At 42.5% G+C, this 27,481-nt stretch overlaps 1 protein-coding gene across 1 annotated transcript in view; it reads right to left on the bottom strand.

Moving 5' to 3' along the window:
* Positions 1 to 25,419, bottom strand: part of TSPAN15 (tetraspanin 15) — a 33,419-nt gene extending 8,000 nt beyond the window's left edge. Inside the window, exons 1-3 of the mRNA XM_005281894.5 lie at positions 25,185 to 25,419; positions 13,490 to 13,675; positions 9,977 to 10,051 (exon numbers count right to left, since the gene is read on the bottom strand). Of these exons, the coding sequence (XP_005281951.1) occupies positions 9,977 to 10,051; positions 13,490 to 13,675; positions 25,185 to 25,280 (357 nt within the window). The 5' untranslated portion in view covers positions 25,281 to 25,419. The remainder of the gene's footprint in view (positions 1 to 9,976; positions 10,052 to 13,489; positions 13,676 to 25,184) is intronic.
* Positions 25,420 to 27,481: the final 2,062 nt, after the last annotated feature.

Raw genomic sequence — 27,481 nt, 5'->3', positions numbered from 1 at the left:
TTAAGACTCAGCACTTATTGATAGGGTATCTAATGGGCATAAAACTAGCACAAACAGATATTCTGTCATAATAGATGCGGGTAGTAACTAAATTGGGCCCTGATCATGTAAAGATTTATTCACTTGCTTAATTTTAAGCAGATAAGTAGTCCCATTGACATCACTGATTAAAGTTTAAGCACATGCATATGTTTTTGGATCATCAGGGCCTTAGATGTCACTTTTTATGATAGTATAAATAATTAACATTGCCTAGCTCTTACATAGCACTTTTCATCTATAGAACACAAAGCACTTTACAAAGGAGGCAAATATCATTATCCCCATTTTACAGATAAGGAAACCAAGGGCTGGTCCACACTAAGCTCCCAGTTCGAACTAAGATACGCAACTTCAGCTACGTGAATAATGTAGCTGAAGTCGAAGTATCTTAGTTCGAACTTAAAGGTTCTTACCGCGGGTCCACATGTGGCAGGCAAGCTCCCCCGTCGACTCCGCCTACTCCTCTCGCGGAGCAGGATTACTGGCGTCAATGGCGAGCACTTCCGGGATCAATTTATCGCGTCTAGACAAGACGCGATAAATCGATCCCAGAAGATCGATTGCTTGCCGCCGAACCAGCGGGTAAGTATAGACGTACCCCAAGGGATGAAGAAATGAAGCGATTTGCCCAAGGTCACCCAGCAGGCTAGTGGCAAAGACAGGAAACAGCCCAGGTCATCTGAGACCAAGTCTAGTGCAACCTGACCCTTAACAAGTCAGCTCAGATTGTGGGATTGGGGAATGGTCCAGATCCCTGGCAGCTCAAGCGCAATGGCCTGCTAAAGGCAGCCCTCCGGGGTTAGAAGAGCTACAAATGGTAAATTCACAACCTATCTCATTTTTGGAATGCCCGCCGAGAACTTTTCCTCTCAGCTTACCCAGAACACCTAGTCGAGTTCTGGGAAAACACTTCATCCAGTTCTCTGGGATTCAAAAACTCAGTTCAACTCCAGCTACTCATTCGGATTACTTTATTAGGCATGTAACAACTCTATGCCCATCCTGGCCAAGCCCAGACACAGGGAGGTTAGGTACAGGATGGAAACATAATTACACATCATGTCACACACTACACAGTATATATACATTTTTTTCATGCTACTAATATCTATACTTCTTGAATCTAATTGGTTTGTACATCGTATAGATCATGTAAGGACCAATCACTTTGCAGATCATGTAAACCCCAATTGCTTATTTCCTCACCTTAATATTACAAGCTTATTAGTTCAGGGTGTTCCCGCTTATCGCAACCAGTCACCAGCACACAGTCTCTCACACCCTTGTTTACAGTGTAACCTTGCACTCAAATCAAGCTATATGCAAGTTTAGTCATGCCCAGCAAGACCTATGCCTACACTTAAAACTGACAGGATTAGCTGCATGGACCCAGGCACACTCCGTAAAGGGAGGCACAAGGTGGAACCAGGCTTCTTCCTGCTCTACCTTCCTTGCTGCTGCACATCCCAGCCTCTGTTGCCCTCCTTCCTTCAGGGTTATTCCTTGCATGAAGTACATGCTGTGGGGTCAACTGGGTTGGAAGAGATTTCATGGGTACATGTGGTAGAATTCATTTGTATTTGATTTGCAAAATCACAACTTTGTCTGGTTTGCCCTGGCAGAATGGGTTAGATTCCCCTTCAGATGATAAAATTAACAAAGAGGTGATTTGTGCTCTCAACCCCACACTGGTCAGGAGTTAGAATAATGCCTCTTACTAGTACATTGGGTATCAGTCCAACTCTCCTAAAGAAAAGGCCTGGAGATGCATGGAGGCCTAGGCACTTAGAAAATGTTGTTCACTCTCATAATTTTATCCAAGCCTTGCAATATTTGGTTGTTCTTCTTAAATCCCAAGCTAATGGAACCATGTGATTATGTAAGACTCTCAGCTTCCATGTTTTAAAAAGTTTCTAACTCTCAAGGTTGCGGAGAAAAGATTAAAAACATGAATCCTAAAGGCTGTAAAACCAGATGGGCAATAAGTGGATCTGGTTTTTATTTTAAAAAGACACATTTTATGAGGTCTGACTCACAATTTTTGTATGCTTGAGTTGGCAATACTGCTTATGTAAGGCCTGGTTGTTATGTAAGGCCTCATGAAGTGCTCTGCACAAGACTGTGGCCTTGATCAGGCTTTAGAACAGCTGCAGGACTTGGTAGGCCTTAGAGTAACATGGGTTCGCTTTGGGCCAGAATAGGTTAGGATGCTCTGTCTTTGAGCATTGGAAAGCGGTCTTCCCTCCTTTTCACTGCTGCCAGGAAAAGTGCCTTTAGAAAACACTTTAAGTTAAAGGTTTAGTACAGTTCCTGTCACTCATAAGGTTGCCAGGTGTCTGGTTTTAGACAGGACCACCTGGTCAAAAAGGGACCCTGGCAGCTCCAATCAGCACCGCTGACTGGACCGTTAAAAGTCCGGTTGATGCGGGGCTGGCGGGCTCCCTACCCGGCTCCACACAGCTCCCGGGAAGCGGCTGGCATGTCCCTCCAGCTCTTAGGCGTAAGGGCAGCCACAGGGGTTCCATGCATTGCCCCCGCCCCACGCGCTGGCTCCCCCCGGCCAATGGGAGCTGTGGGGGCAGCGCCTGCGGGCAGGGGCAGTGCACAGAGCCTCCTGGCTGCACCTCCACCTAGGAGCCGGAGGGACATGCCAGCTACTTTCCGGGAGTCGCCGCCCGGAGCCCGCATCCTGAACCCCCTCCTGCACCCCAACCCTCTGCCCCAGCCCTGAGCCCCCTCCTGCACTCAAACTCCCTCCCAGAGCCCAGACCCCAGAGCCCCTCCCACACCCCAGCCCCCTGCCTCAGCCCGGAGCCCCCTCCTACACTCCAAATCCCTCATCCCCGGCCCCACCCCAGAGCCCGCACCCTTAGCCAGAGCCATCAGCCCCTCCCACACCCCAACACCCTGCCCCAGACCAGTGAAAATGAGCGAGTGAGTGAGGGTGGGGGAGAGTGAGTGGGGGCGAGGCCTCAGGGAAGAGACAGGGCAGAGGGCGGGGCAAGGGTATTTGGTTTTCTGAGATTAGAAAGTTGGCAACCCTAGTTACTTGGCCAAAATATTTCAATTCCTGTCTCTATCCTCACTGCTCCCCTGCCATTCCCAATGATACAAAGCAGAATAATCTCTCATCAAACATACAAATAGTTTATGGTCTAACATGAAAATAAATAATTGTGCTAAAGATCATTAGTGAAACAAAGAGCTTCAGTTTCGCTGGAATAGAAAGGAGAGGGAAGAAATGAATATTTGCATACTTTACAAACATGGCATTGAGCACATATAAAAGTCATCCAGAAAAGAAGCTGTAGATATAAGAAGCGATGTCTCCTGAGCTCAATGTACTGGGAACTACATAAATGAATCAAGAAGAGAGCCTAAGAGGTAAGAAAAAATGTCTAGAACTTTTCTCTTTTAAGCATCCAATACAGTCACAGCCTTCCTGAAATGGACAATCCTCAGAACCAGAACACCTCAATCTTCCTTACAAATAAAACTTCCATAATTAAGAAATGTATCAAGACTAGACTTCACTGGTCAGAAATAGGTACAGCAGTTTCCTTAGTATGTAGAGAATGCCCCACAATAAATAAAGTCTGTAGAAATAATAAAGTATCGTGTTCACTTCTTCGATTCTGTTAATATTATATTTCTTAAATCCCAATAAAACAAACATCTGCAGAAAACAATTGATTATATAAGAAATCTAATCGTCATCTTTTTGCCAATATCAAATACATCCTTTATCCAAGAGTCAAAATCCTGCAAGTGGGTGGACTCAACTGATGGGTCTTTTAATTTCTAGCTTTTGTACACTTATATAAGAGCATCCCAAAAGAAGAGAATAACACTGTAAAAGTCAAGAATATATCAATAAGAAAACCAAATTTGTCTTCACAATATGCAAAATTAAACAATGAAAAACTGAAAATTAAATAAATAGTTTAGCGTTTGAGTCTATAAACCTGTATTTCTTTATACCTAGTTGAAAACAATTGTGAGGGAGCACACATAAAGCAAGCTAAAGATTTATAATACATTTGTATACCAAGATCTGCACACATTAATCACATATTTAGTCTCTTATCTTCCCAATTCCTCTCCTCTCTCCAAGCCCTCAACTTCTTTCTTGACATTTTTGTTCAGTTCTGACACACAAGGAAGAAGCTAACTGAGGCCACAGTAGTTCTTTTCCTATAGCTCTGGTAGCTTAACATTAGTAGTAGTTTAACATTATAGCCAACACATATCTATGCAAGAAGATGGACTCATTTTCTTCAGCTGTCAGCTCCTCAGAGAAAGCCTTCATGAGAGCATCTTCCTTCAGACTTCAAGAAACAGAAACAGGGGATGTTCATTACAACCACAAGGTAGGCCCCATGAGCTTGTCAGGCTGGCTTGTTCCTCATCATGACTAAGGCTATGCCCACACTACAAATTTTGACTACAACATATCAGCATAAAGTAGCATATCACTCATGCACGTGCATACTTGGCTCCTTGGGTCAGAGCTGCACACATTCACCAGGATTGCTTGCATCGATGCACTGTGTGGTGCACCATGGGCAGGTAACCCAATGTGCAACTCACCACCATCCAGCGCACTGTTTTTTGGGAAGTTTTGGCAATGCATGTTTGGGCAGTAATGAATTGTGCAAGGGTGACTGGGAACAAGGGATCAACTTCCCAGCATGCAACTTTCTCCATCCCATAATTTCATCCATATCCCATATTTTTTGTGCCTTTTGTGCCACCTTCTGGCAACTGCATGTAGTGTGGTAGCTCTCTTTCTCGTGCGGCAACTGCCTCCTTCTGCAGCATAGCCCACCCATCTGGGCCAGATCAATCCTAGGGCTTTCCCCTGCTGGAGTAGTCCAAACAAAACAAAGGGAAATTAATAAAACTTGGAGTCCATATGAGAGGAAGAGGGGAATGCTTCCCTCTCAGGCTGTCTCTGTAGCAGGTCCTCCCTTCCCTCAGGGAGGGACCCTTTGGCAGTTGTCCTGGGGAAAGATTCTGCCTTTCCTTCCACTCTCTTCTGCTGGGGTTGCAGATCTGGTCTCTTCCCTGCTCTGCCACCAAATGAGCTGCTCCCCTGCCTTTTAACTCCTCTACCAATTGGTGCATTTCCTACAGGTGTGAAGGGGCAGGGCTGGCTGAACCCAGAGCAGTTCTTAACCCCTTGTTGCCCAGTGTGGGGTTTGTATACCCCATCACATGCCCCTAAAGTTTTAAACAAAACATGCTTATTGACACTTCTGCTTCAGAGTGCTTGTGCACAGCACCACTCACAACACCAGCCATTGTGAGTATGGCCCACCAGGGGTGAGGGAAATGAGGAGGAAATTGCTTGATTGCATGAGACTATGAGTATAAAGCAATGGCACTGAAAACTGGCACCATTTTCACAGGCAGTGGTCATTTTAACTGATATCTCCCTCCTGAGGGTAACAAAAGCACAGAGAGCACAGCTGCTGCCGGCGTTCCGCATGGGCCCGTATGCCACTACCCTGTTTACTGCAATGGTGCGTGCCAAAGCTATTGCCGACTGGCGTGGGAAAGCATCCTACCACAGAGGAAGAAATAAGGCTGCCATTCACAGAAACCTTCAGGAGAGAATTGCAGAGTACCTCGATGAAAGTTTCAGCAATATCTCTCAGGAGGATTCAAGGGAAATTCCTGTGTACACACACACAAAGTGCTCTGTATGGCCCCCACCACATAACTCTACAGGGGGGATGAAAAGGAGATAACAACACTATCTTTGTTTGTTGTACCAGTGCTTCTTCCAATATCAGTAAATTAATGAAAAGTCAATAGCTGTGATCTGCTAAGTTGAGGGCATCATCAGTACATCATTGAAAGGAGTCATACATTTACACACATACTCCAATTTCCTTCCCCTTGACCTAGGCTCAACTGCCATGACTGACTGGATTGCAAGTGGAATCTCAAAAAGGTCCTGGCTCATGGCATAGTTGAACCCCCTGGTTGCATGTCCCCCATCCTCCTCCTCATCATCATCATCATCCTTGCTGTTCACAGGTATCCACAGTGGTCTGCAGGGTTGTTGTGAGGTCTCCACCAAGTATGGCATGCAACTCACTGTATAAAGGGCAGGTCTGTGGCTCAGCATCAGTTTGACTGTTGGCCTCCCTGGCCTGCTGGTATGCCTGCTGCAGGTACTTCACTTTCACATGGCACTGTTGCTGATCCTCCATGCAATCTGCTTGCAGATATATACATTTCTGTGGCTGGTCCATACCTGTGCCTGCACAGCCTCTTCTCCCCACAGTCCCAGGAGGCATAGGTGCTGATTCCGTTGGTGCTCAGGGGCTGGAGCACCCACGGAAAAAAATTGGCAGCTCCCCGCCCGCCCCCCCCCCCCCCCGCTCCAGCTTACCTCTGCCTCCTCCCCAAGCACACCGCCACGTCCTGCTTCTCCCCCCTCCCTGGGCTTGCGCCGCGAAACAGCTGATTCGCGGGGCAGGGAGGGAGGGGGGAGGAGGGGGAACGCAGCGCGCTGGGAGAAGAAGCGAGGCCGGGGCAGGGATTTGGGGAAGGGATCCAATAGGGGCAGGGAGGGGGCGGAGTTAGGGCGGGGACTTTGGGGATGGGGTTGGAATGGGGGCGAGGCCAGGAGCGGGGAAAGGGTGGAGTTGGGCGCAGGGTGGGTGCAGGCCCCTACTGGCGCCAGAGAAACTTGGCGCCTATGCCAGGAAGTCCAATATCTCCAGTCTACTCCAGGCCAGAGTATGTCTGGAATGTGTAGCTGGCATGGACAGCTGGGCACTTGCACACAACAATGTAGAGCCAACATGTGTGCTCGCCGAGATGAACAATCAGGAAAAGGCATTTCAAAAATTTGTAGGGTTTTACGGGTGGAGAGGTCTTCTGGTCTCCAGGTCCTTTGGGCAGTGACCAGAGCAGTCAGTGTTGGGCATTGTGGGACAGCTGCTGGAGGACAGTTAGGGTCAACATAAGGAACACAGCATCTACACACATGCTGTATTGACCCCAGTATATCGAACAAGACTCAGTGCTGCTTGGGGAGGTGGTGTTACTGTATCGCCATAACAGGTGCTTAGATCAGAGGGAGACAAATTTAAGTGTAGACACATGCACAATTAGATCAATGCAAGACAGCTTAGGTCAATCTACCTGTGTAGTATAGACCGTGCCTTAGTCCCCAAAGGATGGTCCAGTGGTCATCTCACCTCTTTCATTCTGGGAATCTCATTTTCCCTTCTGAAGCCCTCATCTATTTCTCCTCTAGTTAACTGTAATTGCTCATCCCTTGACTAGAAAGGCGAATGAGAGGGCTCATTTGACATCTGTAAAAGACTGCAGATATTTGCTAAGGGAGGGAGCGAATAAAGATTCTCCATCTTAGTTATATTTGATAATGTTTCAGAAGGTAGAGATCCAACTGGTGTATCTTATTGGCTGAGAATTGCGTGCAAGAGACATTGTGCTGCTGTCCTAATGAATTCATTTCTGCTGCACAATAGGAAATAATAAAACAACCTTCCACAGGCAAACAGAAGTAGGAAGAGAAGATAAGAAGATGCTTTTCTAGAAGAGATGTATATCTTATATATATACACACCACCAAATTTTCATATTTCCACGTGCATGATAGTTTTCTTTCTTGATTGAACCAATATTCTGCCTAACTAGATACCAGCAGGGATGATACTTATGCTTAGTCAAATTCTCAATTTTGGCTATCCCAAGGGAAACTTAGAGCTAATGAAGTGTGGTGCAGTTTCATGCTGCCATCTAGAGCAGTGGTCCCCAACTTTTTTTGTCTGGCGGGTGCCAGACGACGAGCCACGGAGGACCGTGGTGGCGGACGAGCATCCGCCAAAATGCCGCCGACAAGCGGTAATGTCAATAGGCGTCGCTGCCAAAATGCCGCTCTGAAGCAGCAACGTCAATAGGCGTCACCGCCGAAATGCCGCCGACAAGCAGCAGCATCCAGAGGTGGCCACCAGACAAGCAGCCACCGAAATGCCGCCGAGAAGCAGCAATGTTAAGAAGCGCTACCGCCGAAATGCCGCCGAATTTGGCAGCGACGCCCCTTGATGACGCTGCTTCATGGCGGCATTTCGGCGGCGACGCCTCTTGACATTGCCGCTTCACAGCAGCATTTCGGTAGCTGCTTGTCCGGCGACCACAGTCCTCGGCAGCTAATCGTCCAGCACCCGCCCCACAGGAAAGGTTGGGGACCACTGCCCTATAGAATACACAATGGCCCCATAAAAATGAAATTGCTATAACGATTTCAAACATCACTTACACACTAGAATAATGGGGACAGGCTGTACATAATAGCTACATGAAAAATAAATACATAACTGATACTTTCTCTGTTATGAAAGATAAAGGATGGTAAACAGATGCCATTATAAGATATTTCTTACAGTAAGTATGACTCAAAGAAAAGCAAGTAACTTTTCAGCTTTCAGAGGGAAGTGGCTTATGCAAAACATCAGCATTTAAATTCAGTGCATCACTGAATACAATAGGATGTTTAAAATCATTTCCTTATCCATAAACCATTAACACCAAACCTTCCACCAACCCTAAAAGAGGATAGTACAGCCCCCAGATCTCTTCAGTTATTAATCTCTCTGCTGAGTCAGTCAACTAAGCCAATAGAAATAAAGTTGTGAGGGGAGAGTTAGAGGAATAACCATTTGGACCCTTTTCTTTATGAAAATCAATAGCAACCCTTCCCCCACTCAAAAAACAGCAATTTCAGATATTTTATTTACCATTAACCAAATCTTCTACTTACTATAATGTCCGCTCATTTTGATTCTAATGCAGTGTAAACACATTTGCTGGGTTCCATTCTGATATCTAGTTTCTCACTTTAAGTGGAATTTAGAAGAATAATTTGCACAATGTTAAGTATATGTTACTGTCGCTGTTAAATATAACTTTTAAAAGTGAAGATAACCCATCTTTTGATATTACAATTCAATTTCAGAACTTCACTGTAGCATCAAGTGGAAAAAGCAGTGCTGGGGAAAGGGAAAGCTTGTTTCAATACAACAGTGAGAAATAAAATGGCAAGATTCATCATTTGAAAATGATGTGTTTAAAGCTATCCATAAGAACACTTTCTGTACAAGAGATAGATGTAGGAACTGGGGGGTGGCCCTTTGTTTTTTGCTCCTTTGTTCTTTTTGAATGTTCTTACTGATTTTGCCAATATAAAAATAGAAAAAATAAAAATAAATGTGTATAGGTTTCTGCTACTTAATCTGGCATGTACATTTATGTCCTAAAACTTTAACAGAAAAGAATAATCTATTACCTATCTGCCAAAAACACACACACACATAGATTAAACAGTCCATTTTTTAATTTAATCAATACACAAAGTGTTTGGTTGATCTAGTCTGTCGGAGCAAAGTAGTTTGGTTATTGAAAGAAAGATACTCTGACCCAGTAACAGAACTGAGATAATGTAAGCACTACTGTACTAATATACACGAGTAAGGTGAAAACAAAATGCAAAACAGATTGTTCACCCAAAAGTGCCCAAGTCTCCCTAGGCAGCTGAAATTTTCAGAAAGCAGCAAAGGGTGGGACATGGGAGATAAAATGAAGAAAAGCATTTCACAACACAGAAAGCTTTTGCAAACCAGTTCTGCACGTATTGCAGATCCTTACTAATGAGCCACACACATAACCTTTTCCTTTATTCTTCGGTCTCAAAATAAGTTGCACAAGTTATGACCATTCCTTTTTTTCCTACTAATTTGAAAAAAACTTTAAAACCAGTACCTTTCTTTAGTCCCTCACCTTTTAGTGTTCAGATGACAATTTGAATACTTTTACCCTCTAAACAGTGTAGCCACACATTTGCATAGTGTCATAATATTACTAAGGAGTAAAAATGTAAACTAATTTTGCTTACCTGATTTCTGAAGATTAGTGCCACAACTCCACCAACCAGTTCAATGAAGAGACAAATACCAAGGATGTACATAAACTGCAAAATGTAATTGCAAAAAAATATCCTAAATAAGCTTAGGATCAAATTTCCTCAGTTATTCTTTCAATTATTCTGCTTTAAATCAGGAATTTTTAACCTCCAACATATTGAACAATTTTCAAAATCTCGATGTACTTTTGAAAGACAACAGGAAAACTCAAGGTTAAAATATATCTATCTATCTATATATCTATATATAAAAACTGTGGTTTGAGAGATTCTTTTCCCCATATTACTAATTGTACCTTTTTCCATTTGGCAACACTGAAAATTAATTTTCCTGTTTTCAACTGCATTGAAATTAATATAGCTTTTTTAAAACTTGCACTGCATTTACCGTGCCAAAACACCTCTTCCTCTCTTTATAACAGCATCATAGCTCTTGGAATAGCATATTAACAAATCGCTAAAACACAGAACATTATGTTTTTGTGCTTCCTGAAAAGATCAGTAGTATTCAAAGTCAGCCAAATCTGGGACTTAGTACATTTGATAGCAAAGAGAGAGCGCTTTAAGAGGATCAGATGTTAACTACCACCACACTTCCCTTTTTCAAAAACATGAGGGCAAAAACTAGTGCTGTACTATGTGGACAGAGCACGGGAAATTTCCGTACTTCCTGCTTCTGACCTATTCCTTCCTCTCCCAACCCCCAACCAGGAAAATACAGTTTGTCACTTGTGAACACAAACACATACCAAGAGTAAACAAGTCCCAGAAGTAAACACTGCAGACTGCCCACATTAATAAACTGAGCTTATTCAGACAGTTGTGAACAACCTGGAACTACTACAGATTGAAGTCCTTTCCTCTGCTAGAGACAGAATTAGTTTAAGAAAGAAGCACTATGAACCTTTATGGTTCAAATCCATGGTAAACTTTCCTGCCATAGAATGGGAAGCAATACCGCTGTACAATTAGAGACTATGATCATTCAACCTCAGATTTTATCTGTATCTGTATGGTATCTGTCAATTTCCAGTGTACTTTTTAAAATCGCAATCACCCATCATTTTAGCCTACATTATGTATCACATTTAACTATTCAGTAAATAAAATTTGACAGGTGAATAAAAATTGTGTTTATATGTTTTCCTTATTGTAATTTATGTTTATAACTTAAGTTTGTGACCACAGCACTCTGCAGGGGTGAATGGAATTGCCCTCAAATAGCTACACTCATTCTTTCACAGAAATAGCAGAGAAGTGCTAGGTTGCTGCTGTTTCCTCCTCAGGGATCTCAGCTCTAAGACTTTGAGGAGCTATGTGCTACAATGTCATCAATATACTGAATACGCAGTTGTACATTTCCTTTTCAATGAACCCCACAGAACCAATCCCCCTGCTTTCCCCAATGAATGGTAGACAGAGATTTGGATGTGAGCCAACTTGTTTAGATTCAGTCTGAGTCTAGTATCAGGGGGTAGCTGTGTTAGTCTGTATCCACAAAAACAACAAGGAGTCCAGTGGCACCTTAAAGACTAACAGATTTATTTGGGCATAAGCTTTCGTGGGTAAAAAACTTCACTTCTTTAGATGCATGGAGAGGGGGAGGAGCTGCACTGTGGGGGCAGGGGAGCAGGCGGGCGGTGCGGGTGGCAGGAGCATGGGGAACGCAGCTGGAGGACTCAGGAGGAGCACTGGGCAGCCGCGCAGCCGGCTGGAGAGAAGCGGCACTTTGAAGGGGAAACCACCGCTTCTCTCCAGCTGTGCGGCTGCCCCTGGTCCTCCTGAGTCCTCCACCCATGTTCGCAGGGCCACATTTCGAAAGGGCCTTGGGGTTTGGCCCCAGGCCCCAGCAAGTCTAAGCCAGCCCTCGCGATCCCATTAAAACAGAGTTGCAACCCACTTTGGGGTCCCAACCCACAGTTTGAGAACTGCTGCAAAATCCATCTATTGAAGTAGTTCACAGTTTCAAGGTTCTACTCTTCTCTGTTCTCAAATAGTAGCAGTGGCCAGATATTTTTTCTTTCATTTTCAGCTGGCCAAGAGATTGTGCCATTTCCTCTCAAATGCAGTCCTCACCACAATACATGCCTTTGTTATCATTAGGTTACACAAATGGCACACAGTGTACCTGGGGCTAACTTAGACAGCTATTTGTAAGCGTCAGTCAGTGCAATCCACTTTGACTGCCTATTCATGATTGGGGTTATTACCTATAAAGCCCTTACTTCTCTAGGTCCCAGTTATCTCATCAAAGACTGATTCTCCTCCTAGGTGCGGTTATATCAACAACACATAGAAAGATTGCTTCAGCTATCTTTTTCAAGGGTGAAGCTCACACAAGTTTGAGGTAGGGCATTCATAGGCCTTGGCTACACTGGCGCTGTACAGCTCTGCAACTTGCTGCACTCAGGGGTGTGAAAACGCCCCCCCCCCGAGCGCAGCGAGTGCAGCACTGTAAAGCTCCAGTGTAATCAGCGCCTGCAGTGCTGCACGCTCGCTCGCAGCGCTGCAAGCTACTCCCCTCGGAGCGGTGGAGTACTTACAGCGCTGCGAGAGAGTTCTTGCAGCACTGGCGGTGCAACTACACTCGTGCTTCACAGCGCTGCTGCGGCTTGCCAAGTGTAGCCAAGGCCATAGTGGTGAACCCTCTAGAATTAGATATCACTAGGCATTCACCGTCTTTTAAAGTGAGTTATAGGATATCCCTTTATTTAGCTTTTCTCTAGCTGTTAGTCTTGGAATCTCTTAAAACTGTTTATTTACAACTTTCATCTGACATAGATCACTTGAGAGAAGCTCAATTTACTGCTATACAGGACTGCAAAGAATATGCTCTTTGTTTTTAGAAGATGCTGTTTTGTACATTTCTAATCTCCAGGTATATAAAGTGAGACCAGATACTATGATGATGGGAATCTTATTACCTTATACTAATTAGAAAATATTACAAGTATTCATAATATTAATTCTACTTATAAATAAACAATCTAATCTCTCAATCTTTGACATTTTTATTTATTCATCATTTGTTCACTCATGGCGCTGTGCACACACACGATGAGATTTTCAAAAGTGCTCAGCATTGGCTGAACTCTGCTCCCACAGAAGTCAATAATGATTTCAGTGGGAGCAGAGCTGGGCCAATGCTGAACGCTTGTGAAAATCCAACTTGTACATATTAAATAATAATCCAGATGATTCATTACGAAGATACCTGGGCAATGAAATATTCGTAAGAACAGATTGTTATAAAGGATTTAAAATGTTTAATTAAAGTAAAAAAAGTGACTTGATTGTATTGCTTCTAAAGTTGTGTGTACCAGCCTTCCTTTACATAGTTTCTCTCTATTATTTAATTGAAGGAGAGGAAAAAATATTGTGTTTTTTATACAATGTTATAAAAGATAGATGAAGCAATGGTTAGGGAGACTGAGTTCAAGAAATATCTAAAAACTATAAAAGACAGTAAAAAACAAGAGTACTTACTGCTTGAAGAAGGCCTATATTGTCTCTTAAAGAAGCCAATACACCCACAAACGATACAAGAAACATTACAATGCCCAAGAGTATTAAAATAATTGCTGGGGCTAGAAAGGCACTTTCAAGGGTTTTATACTTCTGTCTTTCAACTTCTGCATAAATTCCAATAGCAAGAATAAGTGCTCCTATCAACTGCAATGAAAAAAAGAAAAACAGGTGTTATTTTTGTTTCAAATAATAATATTTACCTTAAATACAGAGATGTCATTTGATGAATTGTATTAAATTTGTCTTTGTCACTTCTTGTCATATACAAATATTGCCACTAATTGCTTTGGAATTAATTACAAATCATTTACTTCTACAATTACTGTGCACTAGGTTAAGAAAAAAACTTAAAAGTACTGGTCTCTAAATTTAACTTGTATAATGTTCTCTTTGCAGATCATACAGACCCCAAAATTAAAGTACACTGCAAGCAAATAAGTTCAAAGTGGCCCTGTACATAGTTATACATGTGCACACCACTTCATGCCAAGAGAATTATGAAAAGTTGATAAAAAAAAAAGTTTACTATAGATACTGGACCTATAGATACTCCACTAACATCAGTAACAAAACTCCCACTGACTTCTACAGTGCATGCTTAGGCTCAATACAAAGAAGGATTTTCTAGGAAAGACAGGACTAATATTTGGTTAAGCATCATCCAGTTCCAATTATCTTCCAGTGCAAAGGCTCCTTCTCGTTTTCCACTTAATCGGATAAACCTTGGCCACCTCTGACAAACAATACTGTTTTGGGAGCCAATCTGATAGCTCCACATTTTGACAATAACAGTCACACGGGCACTTTTCCACTTAGCAAAACTCTGCATAAGATGTACAAGGGCTTAGTCCATGTGAAAGTTTTACCAACCTGCCTTTTTTCCTTCCCTCCGCCAACTGAATTTGAAGAGAGAATTTTATGTTCCTTGTAGACCAGATCTTCCTACTTGTATGTCAGACTTGCAAAAAAGTCTGTATATTATAGAGGATGAGCAATAGTTCTAGAGGACTTCACATTTCTTTCAAACATTTTCCCTGGCAGGTTTAATATAGTGGATTTTCTTAGCTATCCCAAAATAAAATTTGAGATTAGATAGTCAAAAACAGTAGAATGTTTTATTATAGTTGGGAAGAGTCAAATTTAAGTATCTTTAAACTATAGACATCACTGTTACGCTAATAATTCAATTTTGCCAAGATTAGCAATTTTCCCCTTTACATCATAAATGCAAGCTTTCAGGAAAAAAATATTAGACTTGTTATTCTGCTCTTGTATGGCTATTTCAGCCTGCCAATTCAAATTCTCTACTATTCAGTCCACAAGATGATTGCATTTGGACTCATATTAGCTATGGACACGTGTATTTGGTCACAGCTTCTATTACTCTTGTTAGGCTATGTCTACACTAGCACTTTTGTCAGTAAAACTTTTGTCGGTCAGGGGTGTGAAAAAACACTTCCCTGACAGACACAAGTGCCTGTTGTGGACAGCGCTATGTCGATGGGAGGCGCTCTTCCTCCAACATAGCTACTGCCAGTCGTTGGGGGTGGTTGAATTATGCCAACGGGAGAGCTCTCTCCAATTGGCAAAGAGCGCAGAAGACCTTACCGTGGTGCAGCTTCTGTGCCGCGCTAAGGTCTGTAGTGTAGACATAGCCAGTAATACTAAGTAACTTCCAAGAGCTTTGCAAGTTCTTGATCCTTTTGCTGCCATAGCAAATCTCACCCACACAACACTTCTATACATGGTATACTTGATATTAATGTCTTTTTCTCTTTGTGCATTAACAATTATCACTGTCTTGTTGAATTCAACCATTAAATAACTAAATCAATAAGACTGAATTCAAGCTAACACCCTTCCCTCAATTCAGAGTGCCTTTTGTATAAGGGAGTTTATGAATCACAGAAGAGAAAAGACAGAGCGCTTATTCAACTTTGCTATTTACATTACAAGCCCTTTTCTACTCTAGCTATTTTTAACTGGTTTTACATCTTTAGAAGGCTGATCTCTAATATTAGTTTAGCTTTTAAAAAGCAAAATGTTTTGAATTATCAGTTATAAATTATATTATTTATCATAACAATTCATATTACTCTAGCTGGTATGAAACTTGGGAACATTGGCAAACAACCCAAAGAATCTTCAATAAACCTTATAATAGTAATAGTATAATAGTAGATTTGCAAAGTCCATTAATTTTAAAAGAATTATTATGTAATGTAGTATTTTAATCTTATTCTAAAAATGTTGATACTGAATAATGCTTTGAGGTTATTGCAGTTTACAAAGAACTCTGAGATGAGGAAAATAGTTTGCGAAAAGCCAATAACAGAACACACAAATGGATTAGTCCTGTGTTTATTTAAAATCTGTCTCTCATCACTTGAATACAATTGTATATGATTTTTCAGGTTCACCCCTTAAACAATGTCTTATCAAAAATCTTGGGTACCAACTTAATGGATAAATTGCAGCTTTTCGGCTATTATAGCATGCATATTAATATAACTAATACATGTCTAGAAAATACCTTTTTTGTTAAAATATATACATCTGGGTTTGGCTAGCCTTACAGCCCTATATTCCTTACTTGGCTTAAAGTTTTATTTTAATTTTTGTGTTAGATCTTCCTATCCAAGACCATAAAAATAAAAATACAGTGAAATGATTTGCAATAAAAAGTTTAAAATGTGCCCTTTTAAGAATAGATAAACTCACTAGTAAGCCAATAAAGTTCCTAGTGTTACTGCCCAGAAACAGCACCGCTTTTTCTTTTACACACTGCTGCTGTTGTACAGGTCTAAATCTGTATTTGATTAAATCAGCACCTTCAGATCTGCCATGATTTCAAATGCCTGCTTTACACTCTGCTATATCAAAGCCTCTTACAGCCACCACAGTTAGGACTGTGTCAGTTTTTCCATTACAAACTCCAACTTTCAGGAACTTAAATCTCAACAATAAAATCTACTCCAGAGTGAAATCTGGTATACAATGTTTCTTGTTTGGAATTAGTTTGTTTAAAAAGAAAATAAGAAATCTGTCCACAATAATCTCTTTAATTGTATACATTGTAAGAGCTGAAAAACAAGTTTCAGGTGTATGTTTGCACTCTGGTAGCTTAGAAATTGTAAATTTTACAACCCTTTACTATACACTGTTCAAACTCCCTACTACTGCAGATAATTTAAACCTATTATAGACTTGCAGTTACACTAAGTATACTCTGCTAGGAAAGGCATGCTGTGGACACTCGAGGGAAACAAACCATCTCGGCCCACCAGCGGCTTATCCTGATGGCCTGGGAGCCAAAGTTTGCTGACCCCTGAATTATAGGGTCGGCTTATGAACGGGTTATAAAAATTTTCCATTTTTACTTATCCATCTGGCGGGGAGGGGGGGGTCGGCTGATAAATGAACCGGCTTATGATCGAGTATATACGGTAATTACCCCTCTATCCAGCAATACCATTACTTTAATAAACTTGTCCTCGTGTGCACTTCTCTTACACACAGGTGGAATATTTTTTTGTAAAATGTGTGTAATAAACCAGCTTTATTACTGTACTCATTATTTCTATTAGCAAACCATCAAAAAACAAAACTCACAGCCTAGATGGCTAAAAAAACCAGCATCATTGCTTTGCCTCAACCAGGAGGTAACAGTTTGGGAAAGGACTTTAACCCCTCCAACTTACCCTTTTCTGCCAGTGTTCACTCTTCTCCTCCTTCCAGCTGCTGCAGAAATCTAAACCACACATAGGCCATGTCTACGCTACCAATTTGTGTCGACAAAAGTGATGTCGACACCCAAAAGTCGACATAATAAAAATCACAATTTCGTGTTCACACTTACTCCCTCTGTCGGCAGATCGCGTCCACAGTGGGGGCACCAACATCAACAATGTGACCAATGCACTGTGGGTACCTGTCCCACAGTCCAGCACGACACCTGTAACCGTGCCTTTGGGGGCCACAACTTAGGATGCCAAATTCAGGAAAAACTGATGAGAAATAGGGTAGACACACCCCAAGACTGGTGGCTAATCCCCCATAGGATATACCAAACCAGCAACAAAAGTAAACTTCTGTTTCACCACACTGGCTAACAAGAAGTCATAAAAGCAGTTTCCTTAGACATTCCAGTTCTTATATCACCACTAAAGACACTGGATTTAAAGGTGAGTGGTTCTTTACAACCAGTCTCATCAAATAAAAGATTCTCCTGATCTCAAAGGACCAGCCACACACCCAGATCAATATATAACCCAGATCTTACCCAAAAATCAAGCTGATGCCAATCCTTTAGTATCTAAAACCTAAAGGCCTATTCATAAAAAGAAAGGTGAGAGTTAAAATTAGTTAAAGGAATCAAATACATACAATAATTGCAAAGTTCTTGGTTCAGGCTCGTAGCAGTGATGGAATAAAGTGATGGCTTAAGTCAAGTCTCTGGCTGCTTCCAAATCATTGGAAGGTCCTCAATTCCTTGGTTAGAATGCTTCCATTAATGTAAGTTCATAATCCAGAGGCTGGAGCAGAAAAGACGCAAAACAGAGATGTTTCCAGAGCCTTTGATATCTTCTGCCATGTGGAGAGTATCCCATCGTTCTTACCATGGAAAAGTACAGTAACAAGATGGTGGTTGGAGTCACATGGACAAGTCACATGTCCATGCATTTCGCTTAGTCATTGCAGGAAATTCCATTAAGTGTAATAGGCATCTCCCATGGTTCAGTATCACTTAAATGTTCTTTTATGGGCCACTCAATTTGAATAGTACCTCCAAGATGTGCTGGCTAACTACCTTGTGGGTGTTACCCCAGGAGCAAACATTTGAAATCCAGGTATAGAGCCAATACTTATAACTTCAAATAAAAAATGATACATTCATATAAATGGCATGGGGAGGGATAGCTCAGTGGTTTGACCATTGGCCTACTAAACCCAGGGTTGTGAGCTCAATCCTTGAGGGGGCCACCTAGGGAGCTGGGGCAAAAATCAGTACTTGGTCCTGCTAGTGAAGGCAGGGGGCTGGACTTGATGACCTTTCAGGGTCCCTTCCAGTTCTATGAGATACAGGTATATCTCCATATATTTATTTTTATAATCATAACCAGCAAATCACGGCGGATCACAGCGTATTTTGGGACAGGGCTAAATGTCCCATGATGCATTGCTTTCTGTCCCAGCTCTCAAGGATCTTCTGGCTTTTTTTGCGGCATTTTTGCAATGGCCCTTCTTTGCTGTGCAGCCTGGCATCTTTGTGAGAAGGGTTGGATCCTGCCCTGCTCGCCTATGCTCTGTTAACTGTCATGAAGACTTTGCAGATGGCAGTGCAATTAATTGTGAAGTTCCTAACTGAGGAAGACTCGCAGGCACCCAACATTCTGCGTGATATGGATAGGAGCAACTTTAGATTGCTTTTGGCATTCACAGAGCAGGTGCATAGGGTAGATCGTCGCTTTTGGGCTCAGGAAGCAAGAACTGAATGGTGGGATCATATCATCATGCAGATGTGGGATAAGGAGCAGTGGCTACAAAACTTTTGGATACGGAAAGCCACCTTCCTGGAACTACGTGCAGAGCTCGCCCCAGATCTGCGGAGCAAGGACACTAGAATGAGAGCTACTGTCTCGGTAGAGAAGCGTGTGGCAATCGCTATGTGGAAGCTGGCGAGTTCAGACTGCTACCGTCGGTCACGAATCAGTTTGGAGTGGGGAAGTCGACGTTGAAGCTGCTTTAAGGGCAATAAATCACGTCCTGGACTGTGACTCTGAGAAATGTGCATGAAATTGTGGATGGCTTTGCAGAAATGGGTTTCCCTAACGGTGGAGGGGTGATAGATGGCCACACATATTCCCATTTTGGCACCAGACCACCTTGAGACAGAGTACATCAATAGGAAGGAGTATTTCTCCATGGTGTTGCAGGCGCTTGTGGATCACCATGGGCGTTTCACTGACATCACTGCGGGGTGATCTGGAAAGGTGCATAACGCATGCATCTTCAGGAACACCGGCCTGTACAGAAAGCTTCAAGCGGGGACTTTCTTTCCAAACCAGAAGATTACAGTGGGGGATGTTGACATACCCACAGTGATCCTGGGGGATCCTACGTACCCCTTACAGCCATGGTTCATGAAACCTTACATGGGACACTTGGACAGCAGTAAGGAGCGGTTCAACAACAGGCTCAGTAGGTGCTGGATGACAGTTGAATGTGCCTTTGACAGATTAAAGGCATGCTGGTGATGCCTTTATGGCAGGTTAGACCTCACTGAGGATAATATTCCCATAGTCATAGCCGCGTGCTGTATGTTGCATAATCTTTGTGAAGCTAAGGGTGGAAAGGTTTGCTCAGGGGTAGAGTGTTGAGGCAGACTGCTTGGCCACTGATTTTGAGCAGCCAGATACCAGGGCTGTCAGAGGAGCCCAGAAGGGGGCTATTCGAATCAGGGGTGTTTTAAGGCAGCACTTTGACAATGATCACCAGTAACATATCTCTGTCAGAGGTGCTTCAATGTTACATTACATGCAGTTTTCTAGGGGACAATGGTGACATTTGGGGGCCTTATATTCCAGTAAGGAAGTGATTAAATTGCCAGTTCATGTATTGGTAGAGCCTGCTATCTCAATTTGTAGGAAATAAATAAAGATGATTTACCATTATAAAACTTTGCTTTTATTGCACAAGAAACAGCACACACAAACACACAGATGCTTGGTGGGAAAGGAGGAACCAGAGAACGACAGACTTTTCACAACTGTGTGTAGGTCCAGCTATCATTGTGAAAGTTCTCTGAGGGGGTGGAGTGAAGGGGAAACCGAGAAGTCCCAGAGAGTGGAAAGGAATGTGCAGGCTGAGTGCATGGAAAATAGTTCTGAATACTCTGCAGTGGAGGTGGAGAACTTGTCTTCTCAGTCTGCAGCATTATTAAGAACTTCAGCATATGTTCCACTACTTTAATCATCCACTCAGTTCCATTCTTAACAAATGCGTGAGTCTCTTTTCTGTCATGCCATTCGGCTTCCCAGTACTCCTTGTGTTTCAGGATTGGCATTGTGGGACACCTCCTGGAGGCTAATTAAAGCGATGGAATCAAGCCTGGTGTCTACACTGGCACTTATCAACAAAAATGTAGAGGAAAAAGACATAAATCTCTCGTGAGGGTGGATGAATTTTGTCGCAAAAGCCAGGCATTTTTCCCAACAAAAGTCACCTTGCAGTGTGTATGCACTCACTGTTTTGGTCGACAAAGGGCAGTTTTGGCAACAAAACTTGGCAGTGTAGACAAGGCCACAAAGACATATGTATATTTTGCATCCTGTCCCTTCACAACTGAATTTAAATTTGGCAAATCATATTTTATTCACACCAGAAGTGATTTGGCCTTGATTTGTATTAATTGGATATGTCTCACCAAAGGATAGGGACATCCTCTGTATTTTTGTGTGTGTGGAAAACAGTGGAGTCACTTTCCCAAGTGGAAGAAAAAGCAGTTTTTTAATTACTGGTTCCAGCACAAAATTTACTATTTAATTCGCATACAAAAGTTTAAGTGTGTCAAGTAATTCTGTGACTATCAGCACTAGCTATTTTCATCCTGAAATCTTGGATGGGGGAAATGGGTTTTATTTTAAAACATAATTATGGTTAGAACCTCTGGAAAAACAGCTTTTTAAAACTGTATAAGTGACTAAGATCTTATCTACATTAAGGTTGTATTCGTGTTTGACGCCAGTTTCAAAACTCAATTACAGTCTAACAGTGTTGTAAAATGCTTTATGTTCACATCACATCCACTATTGTTACAAACCCTACTACAGGCCAACCTAGGATGCAGGCCTTGGAGGAGAAGGGAATTGATAATGTTATTATGGCTAGCATAACATAAATCCTTCTTCACATTGGAGAGAGAAATTATGCTACTACCTCATTAGCTGGAAGTGTTGGAAATCAGTTGTCTAGAAAAGTCAGCAGTTTTTGAACAGAGTTCTAGATGCACAGTTGAAACCATAGCAGTGTCAGGACCTTGCAACAAATTTATTCATTTTGACAGTCAAAACAGGTTTTTTCAGACTATTTTTATTCCTCTTTGTGCATCTTCAATAATGTTGACAGGAGCAAAAATTAGTTTAAGTAAATGGATGTGTCTCAGAAAATTTGTAAAATGCACATGTGGCAAGCAACAGGATTAGATTTGGAGAGACCCATGTGCTTGATCAAACCCACAAATTAAGAAAAAAAAGTCTTACAATTTACAGATTTTATACTTATTCTTTAATTAAATGCTCCAGCCCTGACCCATTATTGCAAAAAATCATTAATGTTAAGTGTTAAGTTTTTTTACAACAACAGTAATTCTGGCAATTACCAGGAGAAACAAGGGGTAAAGGTAGCTTTACATTACCTTTGCCTCAATTCTATGCTGAGACTGCCAGCAGGTGGTTTGGCCCCTACAGCAGGTTAGCAAAACTCTTGACACTAGAGGAATTCCCAGTTGCCCCAGTAGGCCAGCTCTCTAGCTGCTTTGCAAGTGTGCTCAAGAGGGTAGCGCCCACAGAAACTAATAGAAGTAAATGGGAGGTGAATGTGCTCAGCACAAAACAAAATATAATCCTAACAGAGGGGAAAGTATAGAGCCATTAAGTACAGTCAATAAAGGTTTAAGCAAGTGAGTATAACATATTGAAATTCCTTCACAAGCTAGAAGGGTTGTTCACTATAAAGAACAAAACTCTACTCTCACAGAAGTCAGTGGGATTGTGTCAGCATAACAGAAAAAACAATTCAGCCTTAGGTACTTATTACACATTTGGACAAGTAAGGAGATCTGTTTCACTTGACTGGGAGAATGGAGAATTTAGAGGGAACACAAGCCTGTGACATATTTCAAACAATACATCATACGTTCAATCTGTGAAAGAAGACAATTATACTAACAAAGGAAGCCCTCTGCAAGAATAAATGCCATCAGCCCCCATCCTTTCCTCCTCCAACAGTTCTTTCATTGTGGCCTCCGTCCCACTTCAAGTTCCAAACCACCTTCTTAATATATTAATGAGTTAAGCATTTAGATATAAATAAGGTTAAAATAAATAAAATGAAAGGATCACTAAAATATAGATGTCTTGGGAATTCTATATTTGTAGGTCTGTTATTTATAGTTTTTCTTCTTTTCATTTTTGGAACATTTACAGTAATTTTGTTGAGGGTGGGGTGGCTTGGTAAAACCTGCCTGGACTCTGTGCTGGGGTGACAAGGAGTTATTTAAAGTGTTTATAAACTTTCCTTCATTAACATACGAATTTAAATTCTGTCTCTTCAGGATTTTTTTGTAAACTATATGTTTGCAAAATCCATTCACATAAGCTAATCTGAGCTCACCCGAACATTATTATGAACTAACATTTCTAATTACCAAAACATTATATCTAATTTCCTTTTAACAACTATTCCATGGTATTAGACTGCACCTTATGTATTTTGATATATGATAGGAGGAACAAGTTTAGCATACTTTCTTAGTTGAAAATCCACGGGGGAGGAAGGGGAGAAATACAAATAAAGACTAAATTTCTTAAGGTGTTTGAAAGCTACTTTCGTCTGGGCAGGTACTCAGTGATACCAGGGCTGACTTTTCTGTTACTTAGTGGTGTATTATTAAGTGATGTATTATGCCACACTAGAACAAGCCTACCATGCCAAATGAAAGAGCAGACAAGTAAATGAAGTACAAGGGTGCCTTTACAGAAAGTTTGCTTACAGAAAAAAAGATAATGTGGTGTTTAAGAAAGAATAGAAGGCATACCTGTGTATAAATCAATTTACTAGAAACCCTTTGAACACAGAACAACAGAACAAAATTAGTAAAATGTTATTACTAGGACAAGTATCCTAATGTGGGAAGGCTAGAATTATTGTTGCCCTGACCTTTTTTTGCAGAAGGTTCTACTTAGGGAATGGTTGCTAGAGTGAAACCAGGAGTCCAAGGAGGAGAAAAGGTTAATTTTCTATTAAAAAATAGAAAAAAATAATAAAACAAAAAAGGCTAAAAGATACCTAATACTCCCAAAAGTCTGAACTAAAGGCAATGTGCTTTATGTTCTGATTTTCAGTTATTCCTCAAATTGTAGTTGTTTCTTCAAAACAAAACCTAAAGGGATACTACATTATAAAGACTCAGAAACCCAAGGTAACATGTTCTCCCAACTCATGCTTTAAAAACAAAAAGCCTTACTTTAAAAATCTATCCCTACTAGGGAAAAATTATCAGATCTTCAAAACGAGAAATGCAGTAGTCTTGAATCTGGAGCATTTTGAAGACAAAGACAGAAACAAATCTCATCTACGAATCTGAAATGTCAACATATGTGACATTTCCCAGCACAGAAAATAGTCTGTTAGATTCTACTGTAAATCCAGAACTTCACACCCTGAAAATGGAAATTTGCCTTTTTTTTTTTACCTAAATGAGTGTTCACCACTGATCATTGTTTTCATACTCAGGATGCATATCAGAGGTGAAGTTGCCACTTTTGAGAAGGAGAGACATGTAAATTGGATTTGGGCTATAACAGCCTGGATGATGTCTCTTTCAACAGAAGCTCTATGAGACTACTTTCTCTTCACGCCTGAACAATTTTCTTAGGCACTATGAGAGCTGGTCTGCTGCTTTGCACAATAGTATAACTATCACACAGCGGAGAGTTTGTACTACCTTTGGAAACTATGAAAATCAGTAAAAGACATCAAACAACATTGCACCTTCCTCTTTTAAAAGCACAGAACAGAGCAGATGAAACATCACTGAACAACCCACAAGCTTAAAATTGAAATCATCCTACATTAATCAGACACAAAACAACTGGTTCTCTAGTGGGTGAGGTCTTTCCCCTTCTTAGCTTTCCTACTCCCATCTGAGTGAGACAAAGCAATGTTTTATGGAAAATCAACTGATTTTCATGCCACCTGCCACACCCTTCCACCTTTGAAAGTCGCCAATTGCCAAAACCAGTTGATCGTTACCCAGTGACAACCACAAAACTGCGCCCCAGAGGCTTCCAAAGGTCCTTCTAGGGCATGCGGTGCATTGCGGCCAGAGATCTCATTCGGTTACAAAATTCTTCCATGCCCATCCACTAAACCCTGCCGAAGGGGGAAACGTCCCTGGCCTTCTCACGCACTTCACGGACCAGCCCACGAGGTGAGCCCCGGGAACGCACATCCACGCTGAGGATGACTCGAGAGTTCCGCCCACCCCCCCCAAAAACAACCAAAAATAAATAAAAACAACAACTCTGCCCCGGAGTGCGCGGGCAGCTCTCGCCCTGGCATGGGGGTATTTGCTGGTGTGTTGTTGGTGTAACACAAGGGCGCACTGCCAGGGCTGGAGAGGCGGTGCCTCCCCCCCCCCCACACACACACACACACACGGGCCGGGGGCGCTGGGCTCCAGGACCGCACCCGCAGCGCCAGCTCGCCTCAGCGCAGCATCTCCAGGCGGGCGCTGTATCCCGGCGCCTGGGCAGGGCGGTGAACGTAGCCCTCTCGCGCAGACCGGTCCCAGCGGGGATCGGGGTCTCTCCTCGGCCGCCCCCCTCCCGCCCCAGCCCGCGGGAGTCCCCGGCCGCCGGCCCGCGCTCACCCAGAAGAACATGGAGTAGACGATGAGGGTGAACTTGAGGCAGAGGTAGGAGAAGCGCGCACAGTAGCGGATGTTCTCCGAGTCCCCGGCCGCCATCCTGCTCCCCGGGCCGGCCCGCTTCCTGCTTCTCCCGCCGCCACCTGCCCGCGAGCGGCACCCAGCCGGCGGCGGAGTCTCGCAGCCGCGGCCAGCACCACTGGGTGGCAGCGGCGCAGGAGCGATCGCTCAGCTGGGGGCGGGGGACGCCCAGGGAGGGATGTGTGTGTTTCACTGGACGGGGAAGGAGAATGCAGAATACAGAGGGGACACAAGCCTGCGACGTATGTCACACGATCCATCATAGGCTGAAGCTGTGAACGAAAACAATTCTTCTAAGCAAGTGGGAATCTCGGTGTTCTGACCATGGAGCCTTTCTGCTTATAGCTGATGAGTTACAGCACGATTCAGTCAAGAACTTAAAAGAGTCTAATTCACACTGTGTCTTCAGTCAGGACCTGGAGTTTGACAGCATCTCTTCCCTGACGAAGGAGACGGAGTACACATTTACATTGCTTCTAATTTCTTTGTGTCAGTGTTACGAACATAATTACGACCATACTGGGTGTGACCAATTCGTCACAGAGACCCCCTTGGGACTGTCACCTGACATGCTGAAATTACCTCTGAGCCCGTTTTCCCTGCCAACTTGGGATTTCAGAACCCTGCCTTGTTGAACCAGACACTCTAGCCTGCTGCAACACAGACCCAAGGTCTGAACCACACCCCCAAAGTTGCAGGCTTTAAGTGCTCCTGTCTGTAGCACCCAGACACCCAGCTCCCAATGGGATCCAAACCCCAAATAAATCCATTTTACTCTGTATAAAGCTTATACAGGGTAAAATTCATAAATTGTCTGCCCTCTATAACACAGCTAGAGAGATATGCACAGCTGTTTGCTCCCCCATGTATTAATCACTTACTCTGGGGTTTATTAATAAACAAAAGTGATTTTATTAAATATAACAAGTAGGATTTAAGTGGTTCCAAGTAATAACAGACAGAACAAAGTAAGTCACCTAGCAAAATAAAACAAAACATGCAAGTCTAAGCTTAATACATTAAGAAATTGATTACAGGTAATATCTCACCCTCAGAGATGTTCCAATAAGCTTCTTTCACAAATTAGACTCCTTCCTAGTCTGGGCCCTATCCTTTCCCTGGGTACAGTCCTTGTTAGTTCCAGCAGGCATCTTAGATGGTAAGCAGGGCTTTCTCATGACTGACCTCCATTTGTCCTGTTCCACCCCCTTTTATAGCTTTTGCACCAGGCTGGAATCTTTTGTCTCCCTGGGTCCCCACCCCTCCTTCTAAATGGAAAAGTACCAGATTTAAGATGGATTCCAGTATCATGAGACATGGTCACATGTCCTGTGAGACCCCAGTCTTCATTCTTCCTGGACTGGCCCACATGTACACAGGAAGGTTTGCAAGTAAACAGAACCATTTACAGTTCATTGATTCTGAAGCCCCCTTAATGGCTTCCACTTAATATGTTTACATCAGTAATACAAGTTTATATCTTATTCTCCTAAATCTAGACATAGAAATAATACATGCAAACAAATAAGATGAACACACTCAGTAGATTATAAGCTTTGTAATGATACCTTACAAGAGACCTTTTGCATAAAGCATATTCCAGTTACATCATATTCACATTCACAAGCATATTTTTATAAAGCATATGAAGTGCAACATCACACTGGGTCAGACCAAAGGTGATTCTAGCCCAGTATTCTGTCTTCTGACAGTGGCCGATGTCAGGTGTCCCAAAGGGAATGAACAGAACAGGTAATCCTCAAGTGATCCATCCCCTGTTGCCCATTCCCAGCATCTGGCAAACAGAGGTTAGGGACACTGTCCGTGCTCATCCTGGCTAATAGCCATTGATGGACCTATCCTCTGCTGGAATGCTCTCCTTACCCAACCAAAGCTTCCACTTATTTCTTCTGAGCATTCATCACTCTGGGTAATGGGAGCTTTGCATCTCAAAATTCTGCACACAGGAACTTGGGTACATGTAATGTTGCATACATAGGGTTGCCAACCCTCCAGGATTGTCCTGGAGTCTCCAGGAATTAAAGATTAATTCTAATTAAAGATAATGTCATGTGATGAAACCTCCAGGAATTTGTCCAACCAAAGATAATAACCCTATTAATACACAAAGCTGTAGGCTGAGTTGAAGTCACAGGAGCAGGAAAGAATCCACTGATTGTCCTTCATGTGGGAACAAATGATACGGCTAGATTCTCACT

This window comes from Chrysemys picta, chromosome 7 (genome assembly GCF_011386835.1).
Source record: "Chrysemys picta bellii isolate R12L10 chromosome 7, ASM1138683v2, whole genome shotgun sequence".
NCBI lineage: Eukaryota > Metazoa > Chordata > Testudines > Emydidae > Chrysemys > Chrysemys picta.
Note: the sequence above shows the minus strand (reverse complement) of the source record. Positions and strands in the feature narration are given on the sequence as shown.